This window comes from Apis cerana, linkage group LG12, assembly GCF_029169275.1.
Source record: "Apis cerana isolate GH-2021 linkage group LG12, AcerK_1.0, whole genome shotgun sequence".
Classification (NCBI taxonomy): Eukaryota; Metazoa; Arthropoda; class Insecta; order Hymenoptera; family Apidae; genus Apis; species Apis cerana.
Window position 1 is genome coordinate 11,099,854 of NC_083863.1, and position 24,374 is coordinate 11,124,227.

General features: G+C 32.6%; 3 protein-coding genes across 6 annotated transcripts in view; 1 reads left to right on the forward strand and 2 right to left on the reverse strand.

Annotated features, from left to right (window-relative positions):
• LOC108003713 (transcription factor cwo) overlaps positions 1 to 9,675 on the reverse strand; it is a 33,457-nt gene extending 23,782 nt beyond the window's left edge. The window contains exons 1-2 of one of the 3 annotated variants that reach the window (XM_062082728.1): positions 8,930 to 9,675; positions 7,897 to 8,536 (exon numbers count right to left, since the gene is read on the reverse strand). In XM_062082728.1, the coding sequence (XP_061938712.1) occupies positions 7,897 to 7,961 (65 nt within the window). In that variant the 5' untranslated portion in view covers positions 7,962 to 8,536; positions 8,930 to 9,675. Of the gene's footprint in view, positions 1 to 6,658; positions 6,678 to 7,896; positions 8,537 to 8,869 lie in introns of those variants that run through there. The other 2 variants (XM_062082727.1, XM_028669653.2) reach the window with 2 other exon arrangements.
• A 7,077-nt stretch (positions 9,676 to 16,752) lies between these two features.
• On the reverse strand, positions 16,753 to 21,884 carry LOC108003719 (calcium homeostasis endoplasmic reticulum protein). Of its 2 annotated transcripts, XM_017066168.3 has the most exons (8): positions 21,742 to 21,884; positions 21,061 to 21,231; positions 19,795 to 20,458; positions 19,642 to 19,713; positions 19,045 to 19,441; positions 18,558 to 18,961; positions 18,116 to 18,481; positions 16,753 to 18,042 (listed from the first exon to the last, which is right to left on the reverse strand). In XM_017066168.3, exons 1-8 carry the CDS (start codon positions 21,758 to 21,760, stop codon positions 17,748 to 17,750), a joined length of 2,388 nt encoding a protein of 795 aa, XP_016921657.1. In that variant the 5' UTR covers positions 21,761 to 21,884; the 3' UTR covers positions 16,753 to 17,747. The 2 variants fall into 2 exon arrangements, with proteins under 2 accessions (XP_016921657.1, XP_016921659.1); XM_017066170.3 differs by lacking the exon at positions 21,742 to 21,884 and having other exon boundaries at positions 19,795 to 20,396; positions 21,061 to 21,200.
• Positions 21,885 to 21,944: 60 nt separating this feature from the next.
• Positions 21,945 to 23,794, forward strand: LOC108003720 (eukaryotic translation initiation factor 3 subunit G). The gene is made up of 3 exons (XM_017066172.3): positions 21,945 to 22,084; positions 22,464 to 22,925; positions 23,016 to 23,794. The coding sequence occupies exons 2-3, from the start codon at positions 22,481 to 22,483 to the stop codon at positions 23,426 to 23,428; spliced, it is 858 nt and encodes a 285-aa protein (XP_016921661.1). The 5' UTR covers positions 21,945 to 22,084; positions 22,464 to 22,480; the 3' UTR covers positions 23,429 to 23,794.
• Positions 23,795 to 24,374: the final 580 nt, after the last annotated feature.

Here is a 24,374-nt window from a genome sequence, read left to right on the forward strand (position 1 = left end):
CGCATACGCGCATCGTGACGATATTACGCCTCCGTGCGTATCGTAGGGCAAATAGGGCTTATGTCCGTGCAATTATAACCGCGATGACGAACGCATGATAGGGCATTTAAGGGCAATCCTCCTCTCCTTATAGTTTCGTTACATGGCGAGGAACCATATGTATAATTCGATCGATTGCGCGCCTTACGTGAACGGTAGTTGGACGAACGTCTACTCGTGAGTAGAAAGTCACGATGTATAAATGTACGCTGTGTTGCATGCACGTGGTACGTAACGGGTGGTCGAAAAAGAAAAAAAATTCTACGTGACGATCCGTCCGCTGATGCAATTATACCGATCCGACTCGATTTCTAACTTGCGATTTGCACCCGTTGCGCACCTCCTATACGTGACCCACGTAGATATTCTTATTCTCTATCCTTTCTTCCTCTATTTTTTCCTTCTCTAATCTTAGATGGTTCGTTACCGTTTGCGTAACCTAGCGTCGGAAGCATCGTAACTAACAGGAATGAGAGTGAGTAACACTTTCCTTTGACCGACGACAAATACGATACGCTTTATCTTTGATGCAAGCCTTCTCGATACGTCAGAACCTTCTCGGTAAATAGGAAATTTATTCGACTTTTTAAGACTTATAAAAACGATCGTAGTTGCAGAGTTATATTTATTAGAGAATTAAAGAAATCATTAAGAGAAATAAAAAAAAATTTTATTTAATATAAAACGATAGATAGATAGTGAAAACGATGTTTTTTTTGAAAATAATAATAAGGAAGAATCGATAGTAGAAGCGAAAATCATAGAAATAATGAAAGTTTCTGAAAGTTTTAGAATAGAAGAGAAAAGATCAATCACTGATTTGAAAACGTGATTCGTTACTAATAAAATGGAAATTTTTCCTACACAAATATCCATGCTTCGCATACGCTTCGCAAGGAAAATCTGATTTCCAATTTCTCGCCATAAATCATTCTAATTCAAACATGCAGAGAAACAACTATATACCAGCAAAACCAGAGCTAAACCAGAGCGGAGGGAAATGATCGGTTCGCACGATTTCTCAGTCTATGAACATTTTGACGAATTATCGCAGATATTGAACGCAGATTGATCTTGTCGCGCTTAATTATCAATTACGAAGCGTTCTATCTAGTCTATTTCTATTTGAGCGCAAAATCGATTTACGATTTAACGATAAAAAATCAAATTTAATTTCACTATCCGCATAAACGATCGATTTTCGGATATGTCGATGGAAACAAAGTAAAAAGAAATATCCGTTAAAATTTTTCGATGGGAAAGTAAAAAATCGAAATATTACGAAAAAACACGGTCTCTTTTTTTTTTGCTTCGGATATCGAGGAATCATTTCCGAGAATCTCTTGAAAATGAAGTGCGCTTGGCCAATGTACACGATATCGCGACAGTATCGTTGATTAACCTCCCCACGTGTCAAGCATGTAATTCAAGCAAATTGCGTAAACAACTATGCCAAAAACCCTCACGAAATCGCATAGTTACACGAAAATGACGTGTGGTCGGGGTCGACGAAAGATCAAGGATACGACGTGGAATAACACAACACATTTTGGTTATAATTAAAATTCTAAAACGTTCGAGTGGGGAAACGTGAAAATAGAATTTCAGAATCGATATAAAAACGACTCGATTCATTCTTATTGGAACTCGATTAATTTGAAATCCATCGGTTTGCCTCTACCTTTCTTAGAGAAATAGAGGCACGCCCTTCATAGGGAAAATGGTTGGGTCGAAATTGATCAAAATTCCTCGTACCAGATTGGAAAAGTTTTAAAGTAAGAACAGCATCTGGTATGTGACACGTGGTCAATAATATACCGGCATTGTTTTGCATGCCACGGTATGTCGTATTTGTATACACCGGGACGACCGCGTAAAAATGCTAACCTACATCGGATCGAGCTCGAAGCGCGTGTTAAGCAACGTGACTCTTGTCTAACCGATTCTAGTGCTAGCAATCGTACCGTTCGCAGTTCCAGTTCTTCGTCCCCTGATCTTTTCTCTTTCGATTTCTGTCCACGAAAGCGAGAAATGGTATCTTGACGATTCGAAGGAATCGGACGACGTGACGAAAGTTGGATGAACGCGAAAAATGTCTATGCGATGACATAATTTTCTACTTAACGCTTTCGCTAGCGACGATGATGCATCGCGTCTACGTTTTTCTGTCTCGAATAACTCGACCATGGGAATCCCGGTAGCTCTTCTTTCACTTAAAAATGAAAATCGAAACATTTCTTTCTTTCTCTACGAGAATAAAAGTTAAGTTAAATAGAAGCTTCGCTAAAATTTCCGTGCGATTGAATACATTTATGATATTATATCTTTTGATTTAATTTTACCTATTTATAAAAACTAGAAATTACATAAAGTTATATCCTTCCTCGAATGATATGATATGACGTTAAATTTTTCTTCGTAACTTAAAGAAAGATTTATATAAGTTGCAGAAATAGATCGAATTCTTTCGTAAATATTACGAGATTCTGTTTCTCAATCACAATCCACAGCTGCTAGGTATTTCAAATAGTGGCGCATCGCTTCTATTGCGCCTATAATCTTAGAAAACGAAGATTAATATTAAATTAATTTGACATATAAATAGTTGACGTACGCAAATAGACGTAAATAATTTCACGTAAGTATAATTTGTTTCAAACTTTTAAATGAAATTTCTTTGAAATTCTTTGAAGTAAGTAAATACTTCCATTCTTTTCTTCGATCCGAATAAATCAAATTATAAATTTCTTTGGAAATGAAACAGTTTCTAATTTAAAAATCCGATTAAATTCTGGCACAAACTCATCGTTTCGAGTATCGTAAAATTTGTTGATCGCAAAGAAATCGAGACGAGTAATGGAATCAAAAATTAATAAGCGATCAAAGAGATTGTGAGAAATGACTTGATCCACGTTGCCACAGATACAAAACAACTCGTTATCCCGCGAGAAACGGCCACGAACTACATTTCATAATCCTACAAATAGTTTCACCGGTGTGGTTAAATCTGTTCGTGCCGACCTCGATTTCTCGAGTTGAACCTTGACTTGTCCGGATCGTGATTCGAAACATCGAAAACGACCAATATCGGACTGGAGAAAAAGAATGATGTAGAATTGATACGAAAACGTTCGTTCCAACGATTATTTTTAGAGAAAAGTAATCATTGAAATGAATCATAGATAAAGACGAAAAAGAAATAAATTCAACCGCCATACATACGAAACGATTTCTTCTTTTGTAATTGAAAATTTTCAATTTTTTCGAATTAAAGATTTGATCGATCAGTAGAGTATTTTGTTCTGTTCGAAGAAGTTACGAGTTCAAATTGGAATATTCCGCGAGCAACGTTTATCTTTCGTTTCTGACACAATAATTCAAAGTTTTTCACAACGAATCATCTCCCTACCTAGCTAATCAAATCGCTGGCTTATTTACCACGCTCGCTTATACACGTGCATACACACATTGATCGGGCGGGGAGTCATTCCTCCTCCCCCCCGACCTTCCCGAGGCGCGCACCTATGAAAACGCACACGGTCGATCAACGATGGAATTGCCAAGGTAACTCTCACTTTTTCTTCAACGACACTGAACGTCCCTCGGGAATTATGCCGACCACAGCAATCCGATTGCCAATAAAAAGGAATTAATGGACGAGTCGTTAGCGGAACGGAATTTTCGTAAAGAAGAGAAGAATTGTACCATGAACTTCGCGCACCATTCGTTAAATACCTTATCACAAACACTTGCCGCTTTATCGTCGAAATTTTCCATCTAGCGTTCTTCACAAGCGTTCAAACGTATTATCTACATCATGTTGAAAATCACATTCAGAGGAGCGTGAAGAAAATAAGGATCGTATGATTAATTGAGGATATGATTTAACAAATCTTCGATCGTTCCAATAATCAAAATCAATGTAATCATTTTTGTAGCATAACTTGCACATTGATCGATTGAAAGGTGGGAAAGATAAATATAAGATAAAAACATTGATCGATCGATATTCCCCATTCGGGCATTATTCAGTTCGCATGCATGCATACTCGTGATTTTTCGAAGGACACGATAAAAAGTTGTTTATGATGTACGGACATAATTTTTTCTCTTTTATCATCGACAGCAATGATGACGATAGTGATTTTTTAACGTAATTGTAACATCTTGTCGCGAAAAGAAAAGAAACCGGCCGGATGCGTTTTAAGTACGTGAAAGGACTTTGCTTTGTTTCACGATGTGCGACATCACGAAGGAGAAAACTATCTGTGTCAAGATGCTGGGGAAACAGAAACGTAAGATCGAATCTATGTTTCACGCATAAATGTAAGAAGGAGAGAGACATTAATTGCATCGAGAATGCAACGACGGTCATTGTCGGGTGGTTGACGCCGTTGTCTCCTGTGACCGTAATTTATCGCTGATCGATGTAATCCCCTTCTCCATTGCATCGACCTCCATATGCACGCCGCTATTGTTCGAGGATGCAGGTGCTTTGCGGTTTCCATCATCACATTCCAAGAAATCCGTGCTACGAAAATGAATACGTATCTCGTGCTAGTCCAAAAAAATTCAAAAATTTATCTTTCTTTCGAACCGATCCACTTAATCGCTCAACTTTTCTTAAACGGAAAAAGATAAATTGGAAAGCTTGCGGAAAATCATACGCGTGTGCGATTATTATAACATTCCTAGGATAAATATAGAACACTTGCAGACATCTTAACGATCCAATCGATATTGCAGGCCTATGTTTGCGAATTCTCCCGAGCAGGAGAGACTCGTGCCTACGTGACGGAAAGCAGAGAAACGCGGCCGTTACAACTTACAAGTGAGCGAATCGAAGGATTTTCTTTTGCCGTTTCGAGAAAATACATGAAAGAAATATAAAAACCAACGATCTGTTGATCTTAATAAGATCAAACTAATGAGAAATTCATTCTATAAGGAGGCATCTTATTTTTATAAATGAAATAAAATATGATTAATCATTTCTCTACGTTATCTACATTAATCGCGCTCTCTATTACCCACGAAACATTTTATTTTAACATCAATAAAATATAAGATATATAAAAGTATCGAAACATCTATAAAAAAATATCCGCTTTGGGAAAATTACCACTACCGTACTCTCTGTCGTCCGCAATGCGTATCATATGTGCATATGATATCGCCAAAATCCTCGAATACGTAATATACGCCCACACACGATATTCTCGAGTAAGTATGCGTTAGTTTCCATGACGCAGTCGTTTACTCAGATTACGTCAATTAACATGATCATCTTCCATGGCACAAAAACCAAGGTGTCATTGTCACAATAGTTCGTACTATCAAAAGTATCTATATACAGCCAATCGAGACTATAGTTTTATCTGCATGATGACTCGATAAAAGCATGAAGTTATTGCTCTTTCGAAATTGGTTAATCGATTAATCAAATATCACATAATATCATACGTTTGTATTTATAGAATTCGCGTTCATTATCACGAAAATTTAAAATTTATAAATTCTTACAAATTTCTTACGAATATCACAATTCCGTTATTCCAAATCGTTTTAAAAAACGATGATTTCGTCGTATGCCTTGTGAATAGTAACGTTGGATCGATTATTTACTTCGACCACTATCCGTGACTACACTTTGTTTGAACTGCAAGAAATGATGTAGTAATGAAATCGGTGTAATATCTCGATAAAGACGATTAAAAACGAAGGAAAAAAAAAAGTCGTTCTCGAGCACATGCAGTACGGGATACGCATACGTTTACGCGCTGTATAAATGGTACTCAAATAAATCCGTACGGATCGATCTACAGTGTCAATGGCCGATGCAACGGTTCAAGCGGCCAACATGCGAAACCGTATTCTATAGCTCGAAGAAATTGTCCGGTTACTGCGAGCGTCGCAGCGTGCCCCTCGTCTCGATATATGTATACGAACACTATGTCTCCAGTCTATTCTCGATCTCACGCAAGTATTATGACCAACCGTGCTGACATACTCGTGAAAGTCACTCGTTACGAGCGACATGAATACGCGTAAACGTTACTTTCCTTCACTTTCCTTGATAAAGAAAATAGAAAATAAACCACAAATATCAATGATATTTTTTTTATCAAATTACGTCTCTTGACAATGTAGCGATATCTATCTTTTTTCCTCATACAAAGTGAAAAGTATTAATAAAAACTTGATAGATACTTAAATGACGCTTAATAACGATTGATCTTGTTGCGATATCATTTGAGCGAAGAATCGAGTACAATATTGTTTCAAGAATCGGCCAATTCTTTACGATCAGATATATTATTCAATTTGCTTTTGTTCTCCAATGAAAGAAAATACGAAAAACGTTTGAGCGAAAAGTTTGAGATAATGGCAAATCATCGACTGATTTCTATGATATTATTTTTAAAAGAAAAGTGACTTGTTATCTCACTATATAATTTAAAATGAGCAAGAATTTTGGTTCTATTTAAACAAAAAAGTGGACATAACGATTTGCTTATTTCGAATCAAAAAATTGTTACTCATTTCGATACAATACTATATTCATATATAAATATTTATAGATTATAATTATAATAAACTATAATGAAATTATAATTACTTTTATATCGCGTTTGATGAATGATTTTCAATTCACTGTGCCGCACTGTTCACAGATCGTTGAATCTCCTTGAATTTGAATCCACGATCGATCAATCACTTACACTTATACACAACTCGCCATATTCATATGTATACTCGTTTAATTGACATCAATCACCAACGATAGAGCCAATTCTTCGTAATTTATCTTATCTTTGATGCGGCCATGAATTTTTGACAATATATGGACTTTCGAGACGAGACAAGTCATATCATATATTAGTCTTATCAACATCGTATAAAATAAGGAAAAGAACGTTGAGCAAGAAGGGTTAAACAGGAGGAGAGCAAGAATGTCAAAATCAGACACCTATATATTCATGATAACGAAAGATGTGTAGTTATCCTATCAGCCAATGTATAGATTGTAGTAATCTTTCCTATAAATCAATGGGACGCTATTTATTCAATTTTTATAAGATTTTGTGATATAAATATCGTTGCGAAAATGATCAAATTAATTTTACATAAATTAATTGACTTAAACAGAATTATTATTGACTTAGAATTAATTGACTAATTGACTTAGAATTAAATTAATTGACTTAAACAGAATTATTATCATGAATCTAAATAATTTAATTAAACAAGATTATGCGACGTGATCAGGAGCGTAACCACAATAATACGTATTATTTTGTCCATGCCACGCTTATGATTTTATGTAACCAACAAATCATATATTGAAATAAAATTTTCAAAAATCTATATAGTGTAATATCAAATTTGTATCATCACTTATTTTGAATAGTTCCACGTGTATACAATTAAGATTGCCAATATATCAGTACGAACGCGAGTCACGCGAACAATGGTTCACCCTACTTAATGAGCCTTCTCAATGTAGCTTGTGGTAGATCCATGTAAATATTTTTGGATGGTATTAGAATAATGCCGGCAAGGTCGACAGCGTGGAACGTTTCTCTGCCGTTGAGAAAGAATCTAGAATGCAGCGGTGATTCATGTCGCGTGCGAAGTATTTTATAATGCCTTATTATATTATATATGACCGAAATGATAACAATAATGTAAAAATAATAATCATAAGCCCTTTTTATGTAATATTTGAGAAGTTGTAACTATTATAAAATTAATATTACTTTTGTGAAAAAAAAATATATTAAGCTTTCTAATAAATTAAAAAATTTCTGCGAATTATTGTTTAAAATATTAATACTATTAATTTATAATACTTACCTCTCGTATTTTACTTGCATAGAATGAGCGGAGTTATCCTCCCAATAATTCTGTGTCTCCATCATCTTGCCGCATAGAATCGTTTCCAATGCACAACACGATCACTTCCAATTTCGAATTACTATCACCGTTAGTTTCTCTTCCTCTCGCTTCCTCTTCTCGTTTATTATTAACCTTCCTTCACCTTGTTATCTCAATCCGTTTCCGTTTTCACACCGGGAACCGAAAACTTTTTTTTTCAATTTATGATTATAACATGTATATTAAACAAGCAAGTTGCTTTAATTGGATGTGAAATTGAACGATACGCACAAACGTATTTGCACTGATTTTAAAATTATGTATACATAACCAGTTTTTCAAAAAAAAGTTAAATTCTCTTTAAACCGACTTCTTGATCGATAGTGCACACTCGACGACTAGGTTAGGTTCGCCTCCACAAACTCACTGACACACTCGAAACGACACGACGGATCAGGAGGCCGGTACTTGGGAATCGCCCACGTCTTTCCGTCCAGTCACACTCACCGATATATCTGTACTGGCGCCCTCTTCTTTTCTTCTCCGTCTTTCTTCCTACTTCCCGATTTCTTTTTTTGGAACCGGTGATCGTAGATCGATCTCTCGTTACAGCGATCTCCTATAAGCATAACGATCAAATTTTTAAACTCGATTTTCTGTCCATATATAAATCGTTTCCATACAAAGAGGTGATTACTAGAAAAAAACAGAGAAACACAACCTAGCTATAAATGTGAACTATGATAAGGCCGTTGACTCGTTTTCGACCGCGAAATTTCACAATATATTAACTGACAGAATTAATAATTGAACGTGCATTTATTCGCGATCACCGTATTCAGAACTTATTATAGATACCCTTCTTTAGATGCATATATGTTCATTGTACGAATTTCACGTGATTCACGTGTGGCCTTGACGGTGTTTCTGGACCAATAATTATGTTACATACACGCTTGAATTTTCGATCAATTGTATGCGTCCTCTTTATTATTGACGCGATACGTCGTACCATATATAGATTCGCAATTGCAATTCTTCAGATTGACAAAAATAAAAGGGATTTTGTTTGAATAGTTCGTATCACAACGTATATATATAAACGCGTGTCGTCTCCTTAGCAGGCTACACTACGCGTATAATGCGCGGCCCTGTTCGATTCTCGCGATGGTCCGCGGTGTGGCACGCAAGCCACTGGTGGGAGCGATCCAGAACCATCTCAGGTATGGAACTATCGATCTCGGAACCATGCGACTCAAACTTTTAATGTCATCAACCAATAATTTTTGCCGTTCGTTTGAAATGAATATTTACAGATACTATTGTCATCATCATCTTCATCTTCTTATCGAAGTAATTCTTCATTATTAAATTATAATAGATAGTAATTGGGCAATTGTTATGTAGTTTTCTTCGTAATCTACGATATCTTTCAGCGACGATAACATACCGATGAGTGTGCGTTTGCGGAGTTTTGCGAAATTTTCTGATAAGACAATTTGTTCTTAGTACATCACGTGTTGATAATATTACGCGTGGATCGATATGATCTCGAAATAACTTCGCGTGTTGTATATTGTACAAAAACAAAAACAAAAAAGATTAATCTATACCTAAACATTATTTTTTTAATTGATCTTATTTTTTCTCTTATCAATTATCTTATTTCAAAAACCGATCGTTGTTTCATAATTTAATATAAATGTATTGTTCCAAGATAAGTTGTAGAACCCACAGTAATAAAACACATTGATAATTTAAAATCTTGCTTGCAAAAGTTATAAATTGATGAAAATAATAATTAATAATTGATAATAATAATGAAAAATAATTATATATTACATTCATCATAATCATAAAATAAATTCGTATCCCTGTCTAATATTAAGTATATATCAAATAGATATACTTATTTCTTTTCATCATATCAAAAATCAAGAATCATAAATTTCCATTGAAGAGAATAAAAAAACGAATAATATATGTATCTTTAATGATAAATAATCATGTCACTGATAAAATTATTTTACGATTCTCGAAAGCACCATACAACACGATACTAAAGTGTTTTAAACTAATATCATCCAATATCATGCGATAAAATCAAATAAATTTCTCAAGCGCACAACACTTTCACCCTTCCATTTCGTTGGAATCTTGTCCATACGATTCGACAATATTCGTTGAAGAGAAACTAACTTTTTTTATTCTTTTAGTCGATCTGAAGGAAGATCGTAACGCGTCACGTAACGATGATGCAAATCCACGTTTGTTCGTAATATTTCAGCAAACAAGGCAAAAGTATTAAGATTACGGGGGTTGCAAGGTATACAGAGAAAAAAAAGATAACTTCCTCGGTGAAAGTCTATGATGAAGGGGGTAAAGTAGGGACTTGAGACGTTACTGACCAACGCGGGGAGTGGTGAATGTGTGGAGGGGCACGGAAGGTGTGGAACGCTCGTTGGGACGCGGAGTCGAACGAAGAGAGGGATAAGCGGTTACCACGCTATGTGACACGTGCGCGTGACGTCACAGGGCCGGTCACGCGAGCACCGTGTGCTCCCGGTCACGTGTTCTGTCACGCGCTCGCTCTACCTCTCTTTCCCTCATCATTCTCCTTTGGTTCTCTTCAACGGCTGCATCCCTTCTCCTAACTCGAAACTATCGATCATCTCTCTCCTCACTCTTTTGTTTCATTCCGCTTGTCCTTGTTTGTTCTCGATCACGATCTATGCGTTGTGAGCTCTTTCTTTCTTCTTTCCTCCGATTGGATTAAAACAGAGTACTTACAAGACCGCAAACTCGACGGGTATTCAGGCTCCGCTGTGACACGAGGACGCGGTAATGATAGTTCTCGTTCGCGCTCGATTCGATGATGTGTTTATACTGTGGCGTTTGCGTTCTCTCTGTGGATCGTTCACGTACACGTTATATATGTACACGTTGCATCCTCCCGGACATTTTGATCTAACGAAAAGTTGAATAATTAAATTTTAATTACATCAATGCTACTTCGTATGAATACGAATTTATAGGAATTATTGCAGTACATTTATGGAATAAAATGAATAAAATTTTATATATATACTTTATATGATTTTAATTAAACTAGAACGATCAATTTTTTATCATTTTTTTATTTTTTATTATTTAAAATGGATAATAAATTTATTTGGCACAATTAAAATTGATATTTTATATACTTATCATTAGCACAGCGACTTGAAAATACGTTGCGACTAATTTCCAACAATGCATATTTTTATAAATAACATATATAATAGTAGAATTTAACAAGGTGACAATCTTTATGAGTAAAATTTTAATATGACTCTATTAGGGACAATGAAACAAAAAAAAAGGGGGAACTAAAAACAGTATGCAAAATTAAATGGTTTTAATCTTGATCATTATGCTTTATTACAAGCGACATACTTTTCTAGTTTTGCGGGTCACCTGTGGAATCCAGATCTTGTTTCCATTACATGCACATACTTACACAATTGAACACGTGCAAGTGATCACGCGTTTATTAGTCGCGATCGCGCGACTGCATTAAAATTGAAAAAAAAATTACAGTGAACGCGTGAAAAGAATGTAGCTAACGATGCGTTTTTGCCAGCAGAGATTTACGCATTACGAAACATTTTTATGATGTTGAACGTCTACAGACGAACTAGAAAGTATAAGCATTTGTACTTGTGTAAACGTTAGCTTACTACTGGATAAGTAAATTTAAGATGAACGATCCAATCTGTAAACAGAGCATTTATAACTTTAGAAAATTGAAAATACAACGATTGTTCTTACTTTTCAATCATATATTGCGTATCATACGATGATACGTTCCTTTTTTTTTTATTTAAATATAATAATTTAAAAAATAATCAAAACAATTTTATGTTTACGCGAAACAAAAATTATATCATTATTTATATTAAATTATAATCATTATCGTATTCAATCAATGTTCAAATTGAAGAAATTTTAACGTATATATTCAATATATATTATGTTATATGTGTATCAATAAAATAATATATACTTTTTGATTCGTTCTCCCTTTAAAGCAACTACGAACTTGACGTATGCATGAGTACGCGCATAACGCGACCGATTCGAAAATAGATGTCTTATTTTCTACACGGCTCAGGAGAAAATAAACTCAATCTGTGGCAACTCCGTGCTATTCTTGATCTGGTACACCATTACGTGTCTTGTGTCGTGGATTAATCGGCTTGGTCTTCGTGTCTGTTCTGAAATGAAATTATTAAACCTAATGTTCGTCAATTGACCGTTCAAATAACGATATTTCGATACATACTCGAATAAGTGTACATATTCATATAGAAAAAGATCTGATAGAGTATCGTTATCATAGCCAGATCTTTAACCTTTGATTCCGACTTCTATCAAGACGGAGCAAGTTCTTTCTAGATCACTTGACGAATTTTTTTTTAACAAACATTAAATTAGACATTGTTCAAAGAATGATTATCGTCCCAACGTGATTTTAATAATAAAAATATAACTACTACTGTAGCTGGATGCATGTCAATGAATATTCAACGATATTTGCATATTTTCGATGGCCATTGTCTATTACAATTACGAAATATAAATTTCATTATTGATTAAAATTTTTATTATTTTCGAAATTTCGATCGATGAAATATGCCATTTATTTTCTGGACCCTTCGTATTAATTTTTATGTAATGCTCGAAGAACACGTAATTCGCATTACATAAAACCGAAGAACGTTGAATTAATAATGACGTGATAAAGTGAAATTGATGTGGTCACGGTTTTAGAACGGTGAAAAAAAAAAAAAAAAGAAAAAGAAAAAAGGAAGAGAGAAAAAGAACGTTACACAAGGGTCGAGTGAGGGCACGTGAAAGCAATTACGTCACGGTGATTGCATCGTCGAGTGCATCGAGGTGCTTCCCCTCGATTATCGCCTGAAAATCACGTCTCGCAGAAATGTCCGTTTGTCCTTGGCAAATTAGAACATTCGCCTGGCCGATACATAATTATAGACATTACGTCATGTTCCCTTCTTACCCTGAGTAGATTTCGATTCCCGTGAAGAAATCATCATAGGTCCGCACGTTCCCAAGAAACAAAATCCGAACTGGTTTCATATTTGAACCTGAGAATCCCACGAATGTTTTTCTCCTTTTTACGTGTAAATTTCATTAAACAATGTACAAGTACATTTTAATATCTTGTATTTAAATTTAATTCAATTTAATCTTCACAAATCGAATTAACATATTTGAAAATATGCATAAAGAAATTATACATATTCTCATATCATATATATATATATATACTTTCATGATAAATTAAAAATTAATATATCCAAATCAATATATACATAGTAAAATTAAATTTCCAATTCTTTAAAAATCAACAGTTACTTAATATTTTTTTAATTAATATATATCATATAAAAGTTATAAAAAATTTTTAGTATGAGTTATTTACACGTTTTTCTATTATTTTAATCGAAATCAATAATTTTGAAAAGACAGCACATAAATGAGATATTACACAATCGAAGAATTATTTAAACAGACTCATGAAAAAATTAAATTTTTAAAATTGAAGCAACGAAATAATATTATATCTTTCGTAAAATCGATATGTATAATGGACCTTTAAGAAATGTCATTGCGCTTCGTACACGTAAAATAACAAGATCTCTATTCAACCGAATACCCGGTCGGACACATTGCGTGCACGTGTCGGTAAGAGTAAACGCGTGGTTGAGCGCGTGACTCGACGGCCGAGGCGTGCCCTTCTCTCGATCACGTGGAATGCAACGCGGTGCCTTCTTACTGTCCTCGTCGTACTCACCAGTCTCCAACTATCTATCTTCGTCTACGATCCACTGCCGTTGTTGCGAATGCACACGTTTCTCTCTAATTCACAAGTCACGCTAACCTGTTTTCTCTGTCCGAGTCAGCCGACACGTAGGTATGCCGATATGTATGTTCGTTGTGGCGTCTCTTTGCGTGCACCTTTCGGTTGCGAGAAAAAGAGAAGGCGGTAAGCAATCAGAAAAAAATGAGAAATATAAAATATTTTTGTTCTTTAAGATTTTTCTTTTATAAATATAATATAATATCGAAATGCAGAACTTGTAATAAAATCGATTTATAAGTAAAAGTAAATTATATTTTCATTTCAATAATATTTTTGATATTCGCGACTTTACTCAATAATTTTTATTCGTAAATTATCTGCAGGAAGTAATATATTTTTCCTTTTTCTATATAGAAATTGAAACATTGGATATTTGTGATGTCTAAATTTAGATAAAATTTCATATCAGAGAATACACTATTAAAAAAAAGCACAAAGCTATAACTGTTATCATAATATTAAACATAAACTGTCAAAGAATATTCACTTGAAATTAATAATAAATTCTCCTTATCGATACCTACATATAAGGAAGTCGACGGTGAGTGACTATTTAAAGCGAACTCCAGAGACACGCACTTCCGGTCTAAATACGCGGCTCGAGTGCAAAATCCGGTTTCTAATTACTTTGAGGTCATCTGTTATCTCTGATAGATCGTTATTTGTAGTTAACTTTCAAAAGATAAAATATCTAATGATAAGAATCGATGAAAAAATGATTGTAAGAAGAACTTATTTTTTTTGCATATTCACTATTCATCAAACCATTGATCAAATATAAAAATATAATGTATGGTTAATGATAACATATTCAATTTATATTTATAAAATTATTCTATATATGTATATTTTGTAATTTTGAAAGTTTTTCAATCATTCAATGAAAATTTTTATTATATATACTAACTTCATAAACTGCCGTTACGTTCATCGTATAACATAATGGAATATTGCAATATGTCGCAATTGATTGCAACAAGATTGTGATATGTCTTTATATGGACTCCTATATGTAATATAGGATAATCCAAGTAAATCGTTCTAATTTGACAACATCCGTGGAAATTTTGATAAACAAGAATAAAAATGATAGCGTCTACTAGTAAATAATAATGAAATTTATCTTGTTTAGTGATACAAAAATTATGATAATCAAAACTATAATTTGACATCTGACGAAAACTATAATTTTAATGTTAATTAGATTTTTATATATATATATAAGCAATCTTAAGCAAAAAAAATCAAAGCACAATGTGGAATTTTATAACCTGTTACTTTTTGTTAAAGTTCCTAGATAATGCGAAGTAAAATATTTAATAAATTGCATTTATGTAAAATATTGTTTTCGAAGTTCAAATTGTATACGATATACAATTATAAGTATTATCAATATTATTAATATTCATATTTTACAATTCAAAAAATTAATTTCTGTTTCATGAATACAACCAGTATTTCATCTTTTACTAGCATATTTAGAACGGAATGAACAAGCATAAATTAAAAAAATTGATTTCAAATTTCATATAGATAAAATATTAATTTAAAAGAAATGAAAAAATAAATATATATATATGTGTGTGAGTGTGTGTATGTGTGTATGTATGTGTATATATATACTTTTTAAATATATTAATTCACTTATTCTGGTAATTATTTCTTCTTAAGAACATATTCTTAAATTGAAACATATTCTAGAAGAATAATACTTTACAACAAATATGTGTATTCAGTGGATGCATGCCAAAATCATTAACGTAATCTATTTTTTATCTTTATATACTTTTTAGTTTCGGTATTATTTTTTGTTTAAATGTGCTATATCAATTTATATATGTATCCATATCTATATGTAAAATATACGAATTCGGTTTTTTTAAATATAGCTGAATCATTCGATTCAAAATAAGCAATGCATCGATTCGTAAAAAAACGCGTTTTTTTTTAGTAATTCTTTCTTATTGCATTTATCTTGATTTTCATAACATATGGTTGTAGTTGTGATTAAAAAATGAATTGAACTGTGTTTAATTATAGCATCGTTATAAGATCAAAATTATTTTGATTTTTTCTTTTTAGAATCATATAACTATCAAGTGCATTGACACAACTATATCTGAATATTGATACAATAATACCATCTACATAGATTGTACAACAGAAAATATTCTCCTATAAACCAAATGTTTTAATTTATTAATTCCAGTTTGCTTTTTTCATTTATTATTGCATTTTATCATCGACCTTTGCCATCAACGAAATTATTTCTCAAGAAGGGCGCTGGATATTGCAGAATCATCGTTGATCTTAATGTTTACGGTTCTCGAGAGCTAATTATCTTTAAAACTTTTGAAAAATGTTATGAAACGATATTACGACTATATAATGATGTATTTGAAAGAAGAAAAGTGATTATTGAATCAAAATTAAAATACGCAATCATTTTAAAAACCATAAATTATCGCTTTCCAATCTAATAAATCCCAACATCTCATTAATATGTTAAAATCTATAAAAACATATTACACTTTAATATAAATGTATATGGATAAAAAAATGGTTAAAAAACATAATTATAAAAAGAATATTAAAATTGAAGACGACTTTGTAAGATAACTATTAAGAATACATAGTGGCTTTGTTTACGCCACCAAGCATGTAACTTCTGACTCTTATCGCTGTGAAACCGGTTTGACGTTGGATTTATTCGGTTTCAATATCTACTGCCGCTGGGGGAGTTCAAGAAGGCAATTCTGACAATTAACAATACCATCGGATGTTGAGATTTTCTTAAATTGAAGAGTTGTTAATTTTAATCAATATTTCTTCCTTTCTTTTCCTCGTTCTTTTTCTATAATTTTTCTATCATTGTTTTTGAACATACAGTATTATTTATTTATCAATTTATTTTTATGTATCCAATATAGTCATTTATTATATTAACTTACTAAATACAAGTACTTTTTTTTAGTTCCATTTTTTTTTCCACGTGCGAATGATGACTGCACAATGAAGGTCCTCTTATTCTCTTATACAGACATTTAGCAAATTAGTTTATCACTGTTTTACATTGGAGCAGAATTAATTTTAGTAGATGTTATGTGGAATATAATATATAATGTTGCATATTTAATTATTCGCGATGGACGTAAACCGTGCGATTGGTCGACTTTGATTAATCTTTTTTTGGTTGTTATTTTTATCAAGGTATCTCAAATTAGCAATAGATAAATCATGTATTATTATTAATGATAATCTTGCCGAAAATCGAGTAGTAGTTTTGTACATAATGTACAAGAGATGCATAAAATCGTATATTTTTTTTGTATTATGCACCATAAAATTTGTAATATTTCTGGTGCATATATGATAAACTTATATATCGCTTGTCTTAATTATAAATTGACAAGTACATAATTATTTTTATAAACAATTCTTTTTTTCTTTCATCATTCACTCGTAGTATTTTCCTCATTTGGAAATATACAGATAAATGGTTTGCACCCACGAATGATCGACACGATATTTAGATTATTTTTTGTTTTTTTGAAATATTTAAAAATATGATATAATTGATCGTTATTTTTAACGAGAATATAAAATTCTAAAACATATATAGTTATAACTTTGCAATTTCAATAATAAACAATTATTATATAATATTGATATAACGCGATGGGGAAATGGATATAAACTATTCGTTAGCCTAATAGCGATTGAAAAAAATATTAAAATCACCGAATAAAAACATTACATGTGTTATGATTGATTGAAAAAGATTGATTGTTGAAAACTTGTGTCGATTATAATTGTGGGAGCATGCGAATTCATGCTGCATGCGATAATTATATTTCATCGAAACGGTTATAGACAAATTAATTGTTTATCTCGATTATATTCAGTCCCGTTCGCCTCTTTCCTCGGCACGTTCTTCCGCTCTCGCTTTCATTCTAGTTATAAATGCTTGACCCTTACTCTTTCTAAAGTTCTCATATGGATCATTTAGATTGATACCGACGCCTTTATACTGATCATTTTTATCTCTAATTTCACCTCCCGATATTGGAGCTTCAATACCCTGTTCATTGGCACCAAGTCCCGCACCTCCCCAACCCATCTTTTTGAGCAACTGATGACCTTTGTTACTTTCGTCGAGGCTAATTTCTTGAGGAGCTTTACTGTAAGTTGATCCGCTAAAAAAAAGTAATTCTTTTAGAAATCGAACTTTCATACATATTATTTTCTATTAGTATTAATAATACTTACAGAAAACTGGGCGGAGTTGGACTTCGATCTTGCCTATCCATTCTCCTATCAGGACTTCGATCCTTGTTGCTATTTCTCCTTCTTCTGCTTCTGTTATTATGATTGCTGTTACGACTGTTACGTCTGTGATTGGCAGCAGGAGATCTAGATCTGCTTCTACCTCTAGATCTTGAGCGTGATCTACTTCGCGATTTACTTCGATATCGTTTCTTTGGTGGACTAGGACTTTTAGATCTTGGCCTTAGAATTGGTGATGGCGATTTTGATTTTTGTCTTATACCAGCTATTATATCTTCTTCTTTACGTTTGCGTGCAGCATTCTTTGCTTTGTAATACTCGTATAAACCTAATTTTTCCCAACCGTCACTGTAATTACAATATAATATTATAATATAAAATTTAAAAATTTTAAATATTAATCTGTATTTGCGTTATATCTTACCTGTCCCGTGGAGAGTCATGATTTGGTGGTGCATAAAATGCTTCGACAGCAGCTACTAATCGTTCGCTTGGAGGGGCAGGAGGTGGTAGTCTAATAGCTTCTGGATCCAAAGGTTTATATTCAGCATCTTCTAATTTGATTAACGGCACCATCAAGCCAGCAGGAAGTTCGTAATAAGGCATACTGGGCATTAAATCTTCAACAGAGGGCTCGTGTATAACAGGTGGTGGACCAAATCCAGGTGGAGGTTTTGAAAAGTCTGGTAATGGAACATTTGAAAATGGTGGAGGTTCATTTCCTGGTGGTACACCCCATCCAGGTGGTGGTTGACTGAAATTTACATCTGTGCTTATTGGAGCTGGAGGACCGGAATGACTAGGTGGCATAGACATATTTTGTTGATTCTGTAAAACAAAACATTTCATACTATATGTTATATATATGTTACATATATGTAAAATATGTATAAGAGATAAAATTAACTTACCAATTGTGGTGGTGGTGGAGGAGGAGCTTTCAATTGTTGATCAATTGCAATTTTTTGTTGCTCGATATTTTGAATTTGTCTTAAAGCATGTGTAACAAATGCTTGATGTTGTGCTTGATAATTATCAAAAGTTTGTTTTGTTGATGTAGTGATTGGTGTAATAGCGCTGGCATGTTGGGCAACCAAATTAGCCTGATATTCAGACCAAGATGTACTTGGTTGTTTCAATTTATCTATAATTCCTTCATCAAAGTAATTATTTTTTGACTCCCACAAACTTAATAGTTTATTTAATTTATTAAGTTGTTCTTCTGATGCAGCTAGTGAAGTGTTACAGAACATGGGAACAACAACACTTTCCATCGCCTTGCGAAGATCCATAGATTTTTTTCTTGCACTAAAGAAGTTTAAAATTAAATATCGTGCACGACTAATTTCATAAAAATTATCAAACTTTATAATTACAAATATTATTTATACTGAAATTGAAGTATTAAATCTTGCATTCAATGAGTAAAATATACTTTAATTTAAAAAATTTGATCTCTACAAATATTGCAAAATAAAAAATCTGCAGTTACAAATAAATATACTTACCAATGATGTAAGACATCGTTGACCAGATAGATGATGTGAAGTTTATGACTAAAATTTGTTGCCTGAATCACTCTGAAAAAGATAAATAGAAATTAATATATATATAAACATATATATATTTTTAATATTATTAAACTCGAATATAATTTTTACTTTTTCAGCAAGTGATCCGCAACGACTTGATTACTTTGCGGAGTAACCGAATTTTGGAGTATCCAGGCTTTTCCTGCACTTATACTATCCTTTGTGCAGCTATCAATAATAGGCTGTAACACTGCATCAAATGCAGTAAGATCTGTATTTGTGCTTTGTGCACTATTTTGTAAAGCTGTCTCTTGAGCTTGTCTCACAGCATCCTCAACCCTTCCTTGTTGTTGTGCCATCAATGCAGCATGTTGCGCAGCCAAATTTTGTTCTGATTGTCTAACTTGTTCCTGTAACGTGGTCTGCTGTGACTGAAGGTTTGCTAACTCATTTTGAAGCCATCCAGGAGGTCCTCCAATGTTAACCGGTTGATTCACACCACCAATAGATGGATTCACACCTCCCATAGCACCAGGAACTGGTCCAATTGGCGGTCCTGCATTTCCTGGCCCTCCAATTTGTCCTGGTACTCCAGGTATAACCGGACCACCTTGATTTCCCACTGGTCCAATTCCCACAACCGGGTTTAATCCATTGTTTTGAGTATTTAGGCCAGGTGCAAGATTGACGTTATTCAGTGGCTGCGCGACGGTAACGGCTGTTTGCTGCTGCTGCGAAACGTTTAAACGTGGGTCTGCATTTTGCATTGGATTTATTCCTTTTTGCTTTAAAACTGTAAACGAATGACGGTGAATTATTGTAAGATGTTTGATTCCTTCAATGGATATTGAAAAAGTATACAAATAGTCCAATTTCTGTTGAGTCTTATCTTCTACCAGTGCATAATAAAATTCTTGGCATTTATGAGAGAATTATATTGAAAATTCGGTAAGTCTTTTAGGAGCACTATAATCTTTCCCTGTATTATATTTATATATATATACATGTATTTTTTACTTTTTTTTTTACAGTACTAGGGTATTACAGGGTATTAGTGGGTTATACTTCCCACATAGATTGAAGCAATATATCAATAATGTAGTCCATATTAGATAAGCTCCAGTAAGAATCTTAAAACTACATCTTCTTAAAATCACCATTGCCAAGAAATAGAATATGTCTTTAGCTAAAGCATTCTGCTTAATAAATAGTAATCCCAAAATCTTGAAATCAAGTGCTCATATTCGATGAATAATAGTTTTGTATGTTCACTATGACGAATTCAGACCCTTTCACCCGTATCTCTTTTTCAAAGTCATTCCTTGTTCGTCGAATAAAGCATGGCCATTATGCTTCTCAATTGTTGTAGCTGTTAAGGGGCTGTATCCCACTTACTGGCTTGCTCTGTAGTCACTTTGTATTGATAGTAGTTGAAGTGCTCTCCACCGAACAGGAAACCAAATTTTGGGTTGTCCTTCTGCTTGTTTTTTGTCATCTGCTCGAACTCTGGTCCATTGCGAGCCACGAACTGAGCCAGTTTGTCTATGATGTTCCGTAACTCTGTATCTGGGTATTATACCAAAATGAAAAGAATTAGTATGATACCCTAACAACAATGAGTTACTTATACAATTATTACGATATAAAAGGCAATATTTAAATACAGTACTGAAATAGGATCTCTTATTTTTAAAGTATGCAGTCCTAAATCAGCCCATCGTAACCTGAAATATTGAATCTGTTTTGTAACTTATCACTTTGTAAATATATCTACGGAGATTCGCTTGAGGAGAATTTAACTCGTCGAGTGAATAGCTTTTTAATGGTAGCCTAATACGTTGCACAGGTTTACATAACCTACTATTTAGAATCTACATTTTGTCTTTTTTAAACATATCTCATTATTTCCATTGCGTGGAAACTCACAAATCCTCAATTCTGACTAACTAAAATGCTAGAACGATAGATCATAGATATTACGGTTAATAAAAAAGATGGAACGTTATGCTCGCCCGGAGTGGGAATGTGCAAGACCGCGCTTGGCCAAATCGCCAAATCACAACATTCTTTCCTTACCTGCAGGTGCCTGGTCCATTATCGCGATTACTCTTTTACTTTCACACTGAATTCAATTACGTTTATATTTACTTTTGTTAATACTTTCCCGTACACGATCGTTGTACGGATCCGGAAAACATTATTTTTTTACACTGAATACGACAACGCTAGACGTCGCCATTAATTTCGGAGTATTCATGCTTCAAAAGATCACCGCCAGAGCCGCTGACAAACCAATTCAATCACATGCGGAAATTCCTCCATTTCGGCTCATTTTCATTTACACTATAGAATTTACTTTCTTGTTAATTTTTTATATATATCACATTCACGTTGATCCTCTGTGCAATAATTTTGAACGGTAAGTATTTATATTTAAAATGATTTTATATTTAAAATGATTTCATCCAAATCACCAAATTTCTGTTTGCACAATTTTATAATCTTGTAACTTAAACATATTTTTTGTTATTATATTCATACAAAATTAATATATTTCTTTTGTTATATTATTTTTGTTTATTGTTTATTTGTTAAATTTTAATTATTTTTTTATTAATTATTATTATTAAATAGTTTTTTAATATCAATATTCTTGTTTTATTTATCAATTTTAATTTACTATCTAACCTATTGTGTCTGTCATATATTAATAAAATAATTTTTAATCTGTATAATTTTTCATTCATTATTAGACAATATATAAAAATATTATTTATATTAATTTTTGTTTATGTTAGTTGAATAAATTTCTGGAATGCCTGTGGCAGAAGTAAAATCTAGTTGGGCTGATGAGGTTGAAGAAGAAGGAGGAGCATTACCTCCACCTTCAGAATCCTATGAAAATGGGTTTAAAATTCTTACTGAATATAAATATAATCAAGACAACAAAAAAGTCAAAGTTGTTCGTACATATAAGATAGAAAGACGAGTAGTTTCAAAAACTATAGCTGCTCGTAAAAATTGGGCCAAATTTGGAGATTCTGTAGATGACAGGCCTGGACCTAATCCTGCTACTACAGTCGGCGGTGAAGATGTCTTTATGCAATTTATTTCCAGTAAAGAAGAAGAAAATAAGGTTGAAGAAGATACTCTTGAAAAGTTAAAGAATATGGGAGACAAAGGTGTAGTTAAATGTCGTAATTGCAATGGAGATCATTGGACATCCAAATGTCCTTATAAAGATACTGTTCTTGCTGGAGGTATTTTTTATCATATGAATTATTATTTGTAAAAAAATTATTTAAAATATTTCCATTTTATATATGTGGAAAATGTGGATTAATTTGTAGGTAAAGTACCAGATGATAAGAAACCACTTGTTAATACTGGTGCTCCTGGAACAATGACAGAATTGAAACCTCAAGGTAGTAAATATATACCACCTGGTATGCGTGATGGAGGAAGCAAACGTGGAGATTCTATGCAAATGCAAAGACGTGATGATACTACCGCTATTCGTATTTCTAATTTGTCGGAAAGCACTACTGATGCAGATTTGGATGAATTGGTTAAACCATTTGGATCTGTACTGAAGTTTTATCTTGCTAAAGACAAACAAACTAATCTTTGCAAAGGATTTGCATATGTACATTTCAAATATAGGATGGAAGCTGCAAAAGCTATTGCTACACTCAATGGTTATGGTTACGATCATCTTATTTTGAATGTAGATTGGTCAAAACCACAGCAGCAAAATAATTAAAATATAATTTAAATATTCAATTCAATAATTCTTATTATCTGGATTTCACAGCATGTAAAAATATAGAAAATATGCAATTATTTAATCTCTACATCAGGAACAGTTATTATAACGTACACTATTTCAATTTTTGATGTATTATGTATCAAGAATGAATACAGTAAACATATTCATAAGAATTTTGATAGTATTAATAAAATTTTTATTAAATTATATTTCATTGAATTAGAATAATTTTTTTGTCCTGATGTCACGATTCATTGCCATTTTTATTAATTCTTGTATTCGCTACTGTAAAAATATTTGTAATTTTTATTCCTTAATATTCTTGTGATAAAAAATAAATAATATAAAATTATCATAAAACTTTTTATTTATTCATTAGATGATAATATTCCAATATCTTAAATTTTTTCTTTTTGTTTCAAAAGTAATTGAAATTTTATTAAAATATAAAAATAGATGATTTGATGTTAAATTACATCGTAGTATCACCCAAGTTGCATGTAATATATGTAATATATAAGATACAAACCAATTTTTATTTAGAACTTATCTAATAACGCTATCTCTTTATAAAATTTAAATATATCGTAAATGTTATCGATAGTAGAATAAATTTTTTTTTGGTCCTTAATAAGAGGTGACATCTTTTTTCAGAATATTCAAATTTTAAAGGAAAGAAATTTCAGCGTTTTTCAAAGAGATGGCGGTATTAATCAAAGACCTTAAATAAAATTTACTTTATCATTAATAATGATATTCCATGTTTTAATATTTTTCGAAGAGATGGCGTTACTAATTAAATCGTAAAAAAAAAATTTATATTTTTTAATTTATATTTTTTTTTTTTGAGATGTATTTTATATATATATATATATGTCTTATATAATGAGTTTTACCCGATATTATTGATATAAAAAACTTATTTATTTAAAAAATTACT

Excerpts from the sequence above, each read along its gene's own strand:
- LOC108003719 (XM_017066168.3), bottom strand. Across the intron at positions 20,459-21,060 it reads AGTGACTACAGAGCAAGCCA|TTTTAAAGCAAAAAGGAATA; the intron begins GTAAGTGGGATA and ends ATTCGTTTACAG. Across the intron at positions 18,482-18,557 it reads CATGACTCTCCACGGGACAG|TGACGGTTGGGAAAAATTAG; the intron begins GTAAGATATAAC and ends TTGTAATTACAG.
- LOC108003720 (XM_017066172.3), top strand. The coding sequence starts at position 22,481 with ATGCCTGTGGCAGAAGTAAAATCTAGTTGGGCTGATGAGGTTGAAGAA. Across the intron at positions 22,926-23,015 it reads AGATACTGTTCTTGCTGGAG|GTAAAGTACCAGATGATAAG; the intron begins GTATTTTTTATC and ends ATTAATTTGTAG.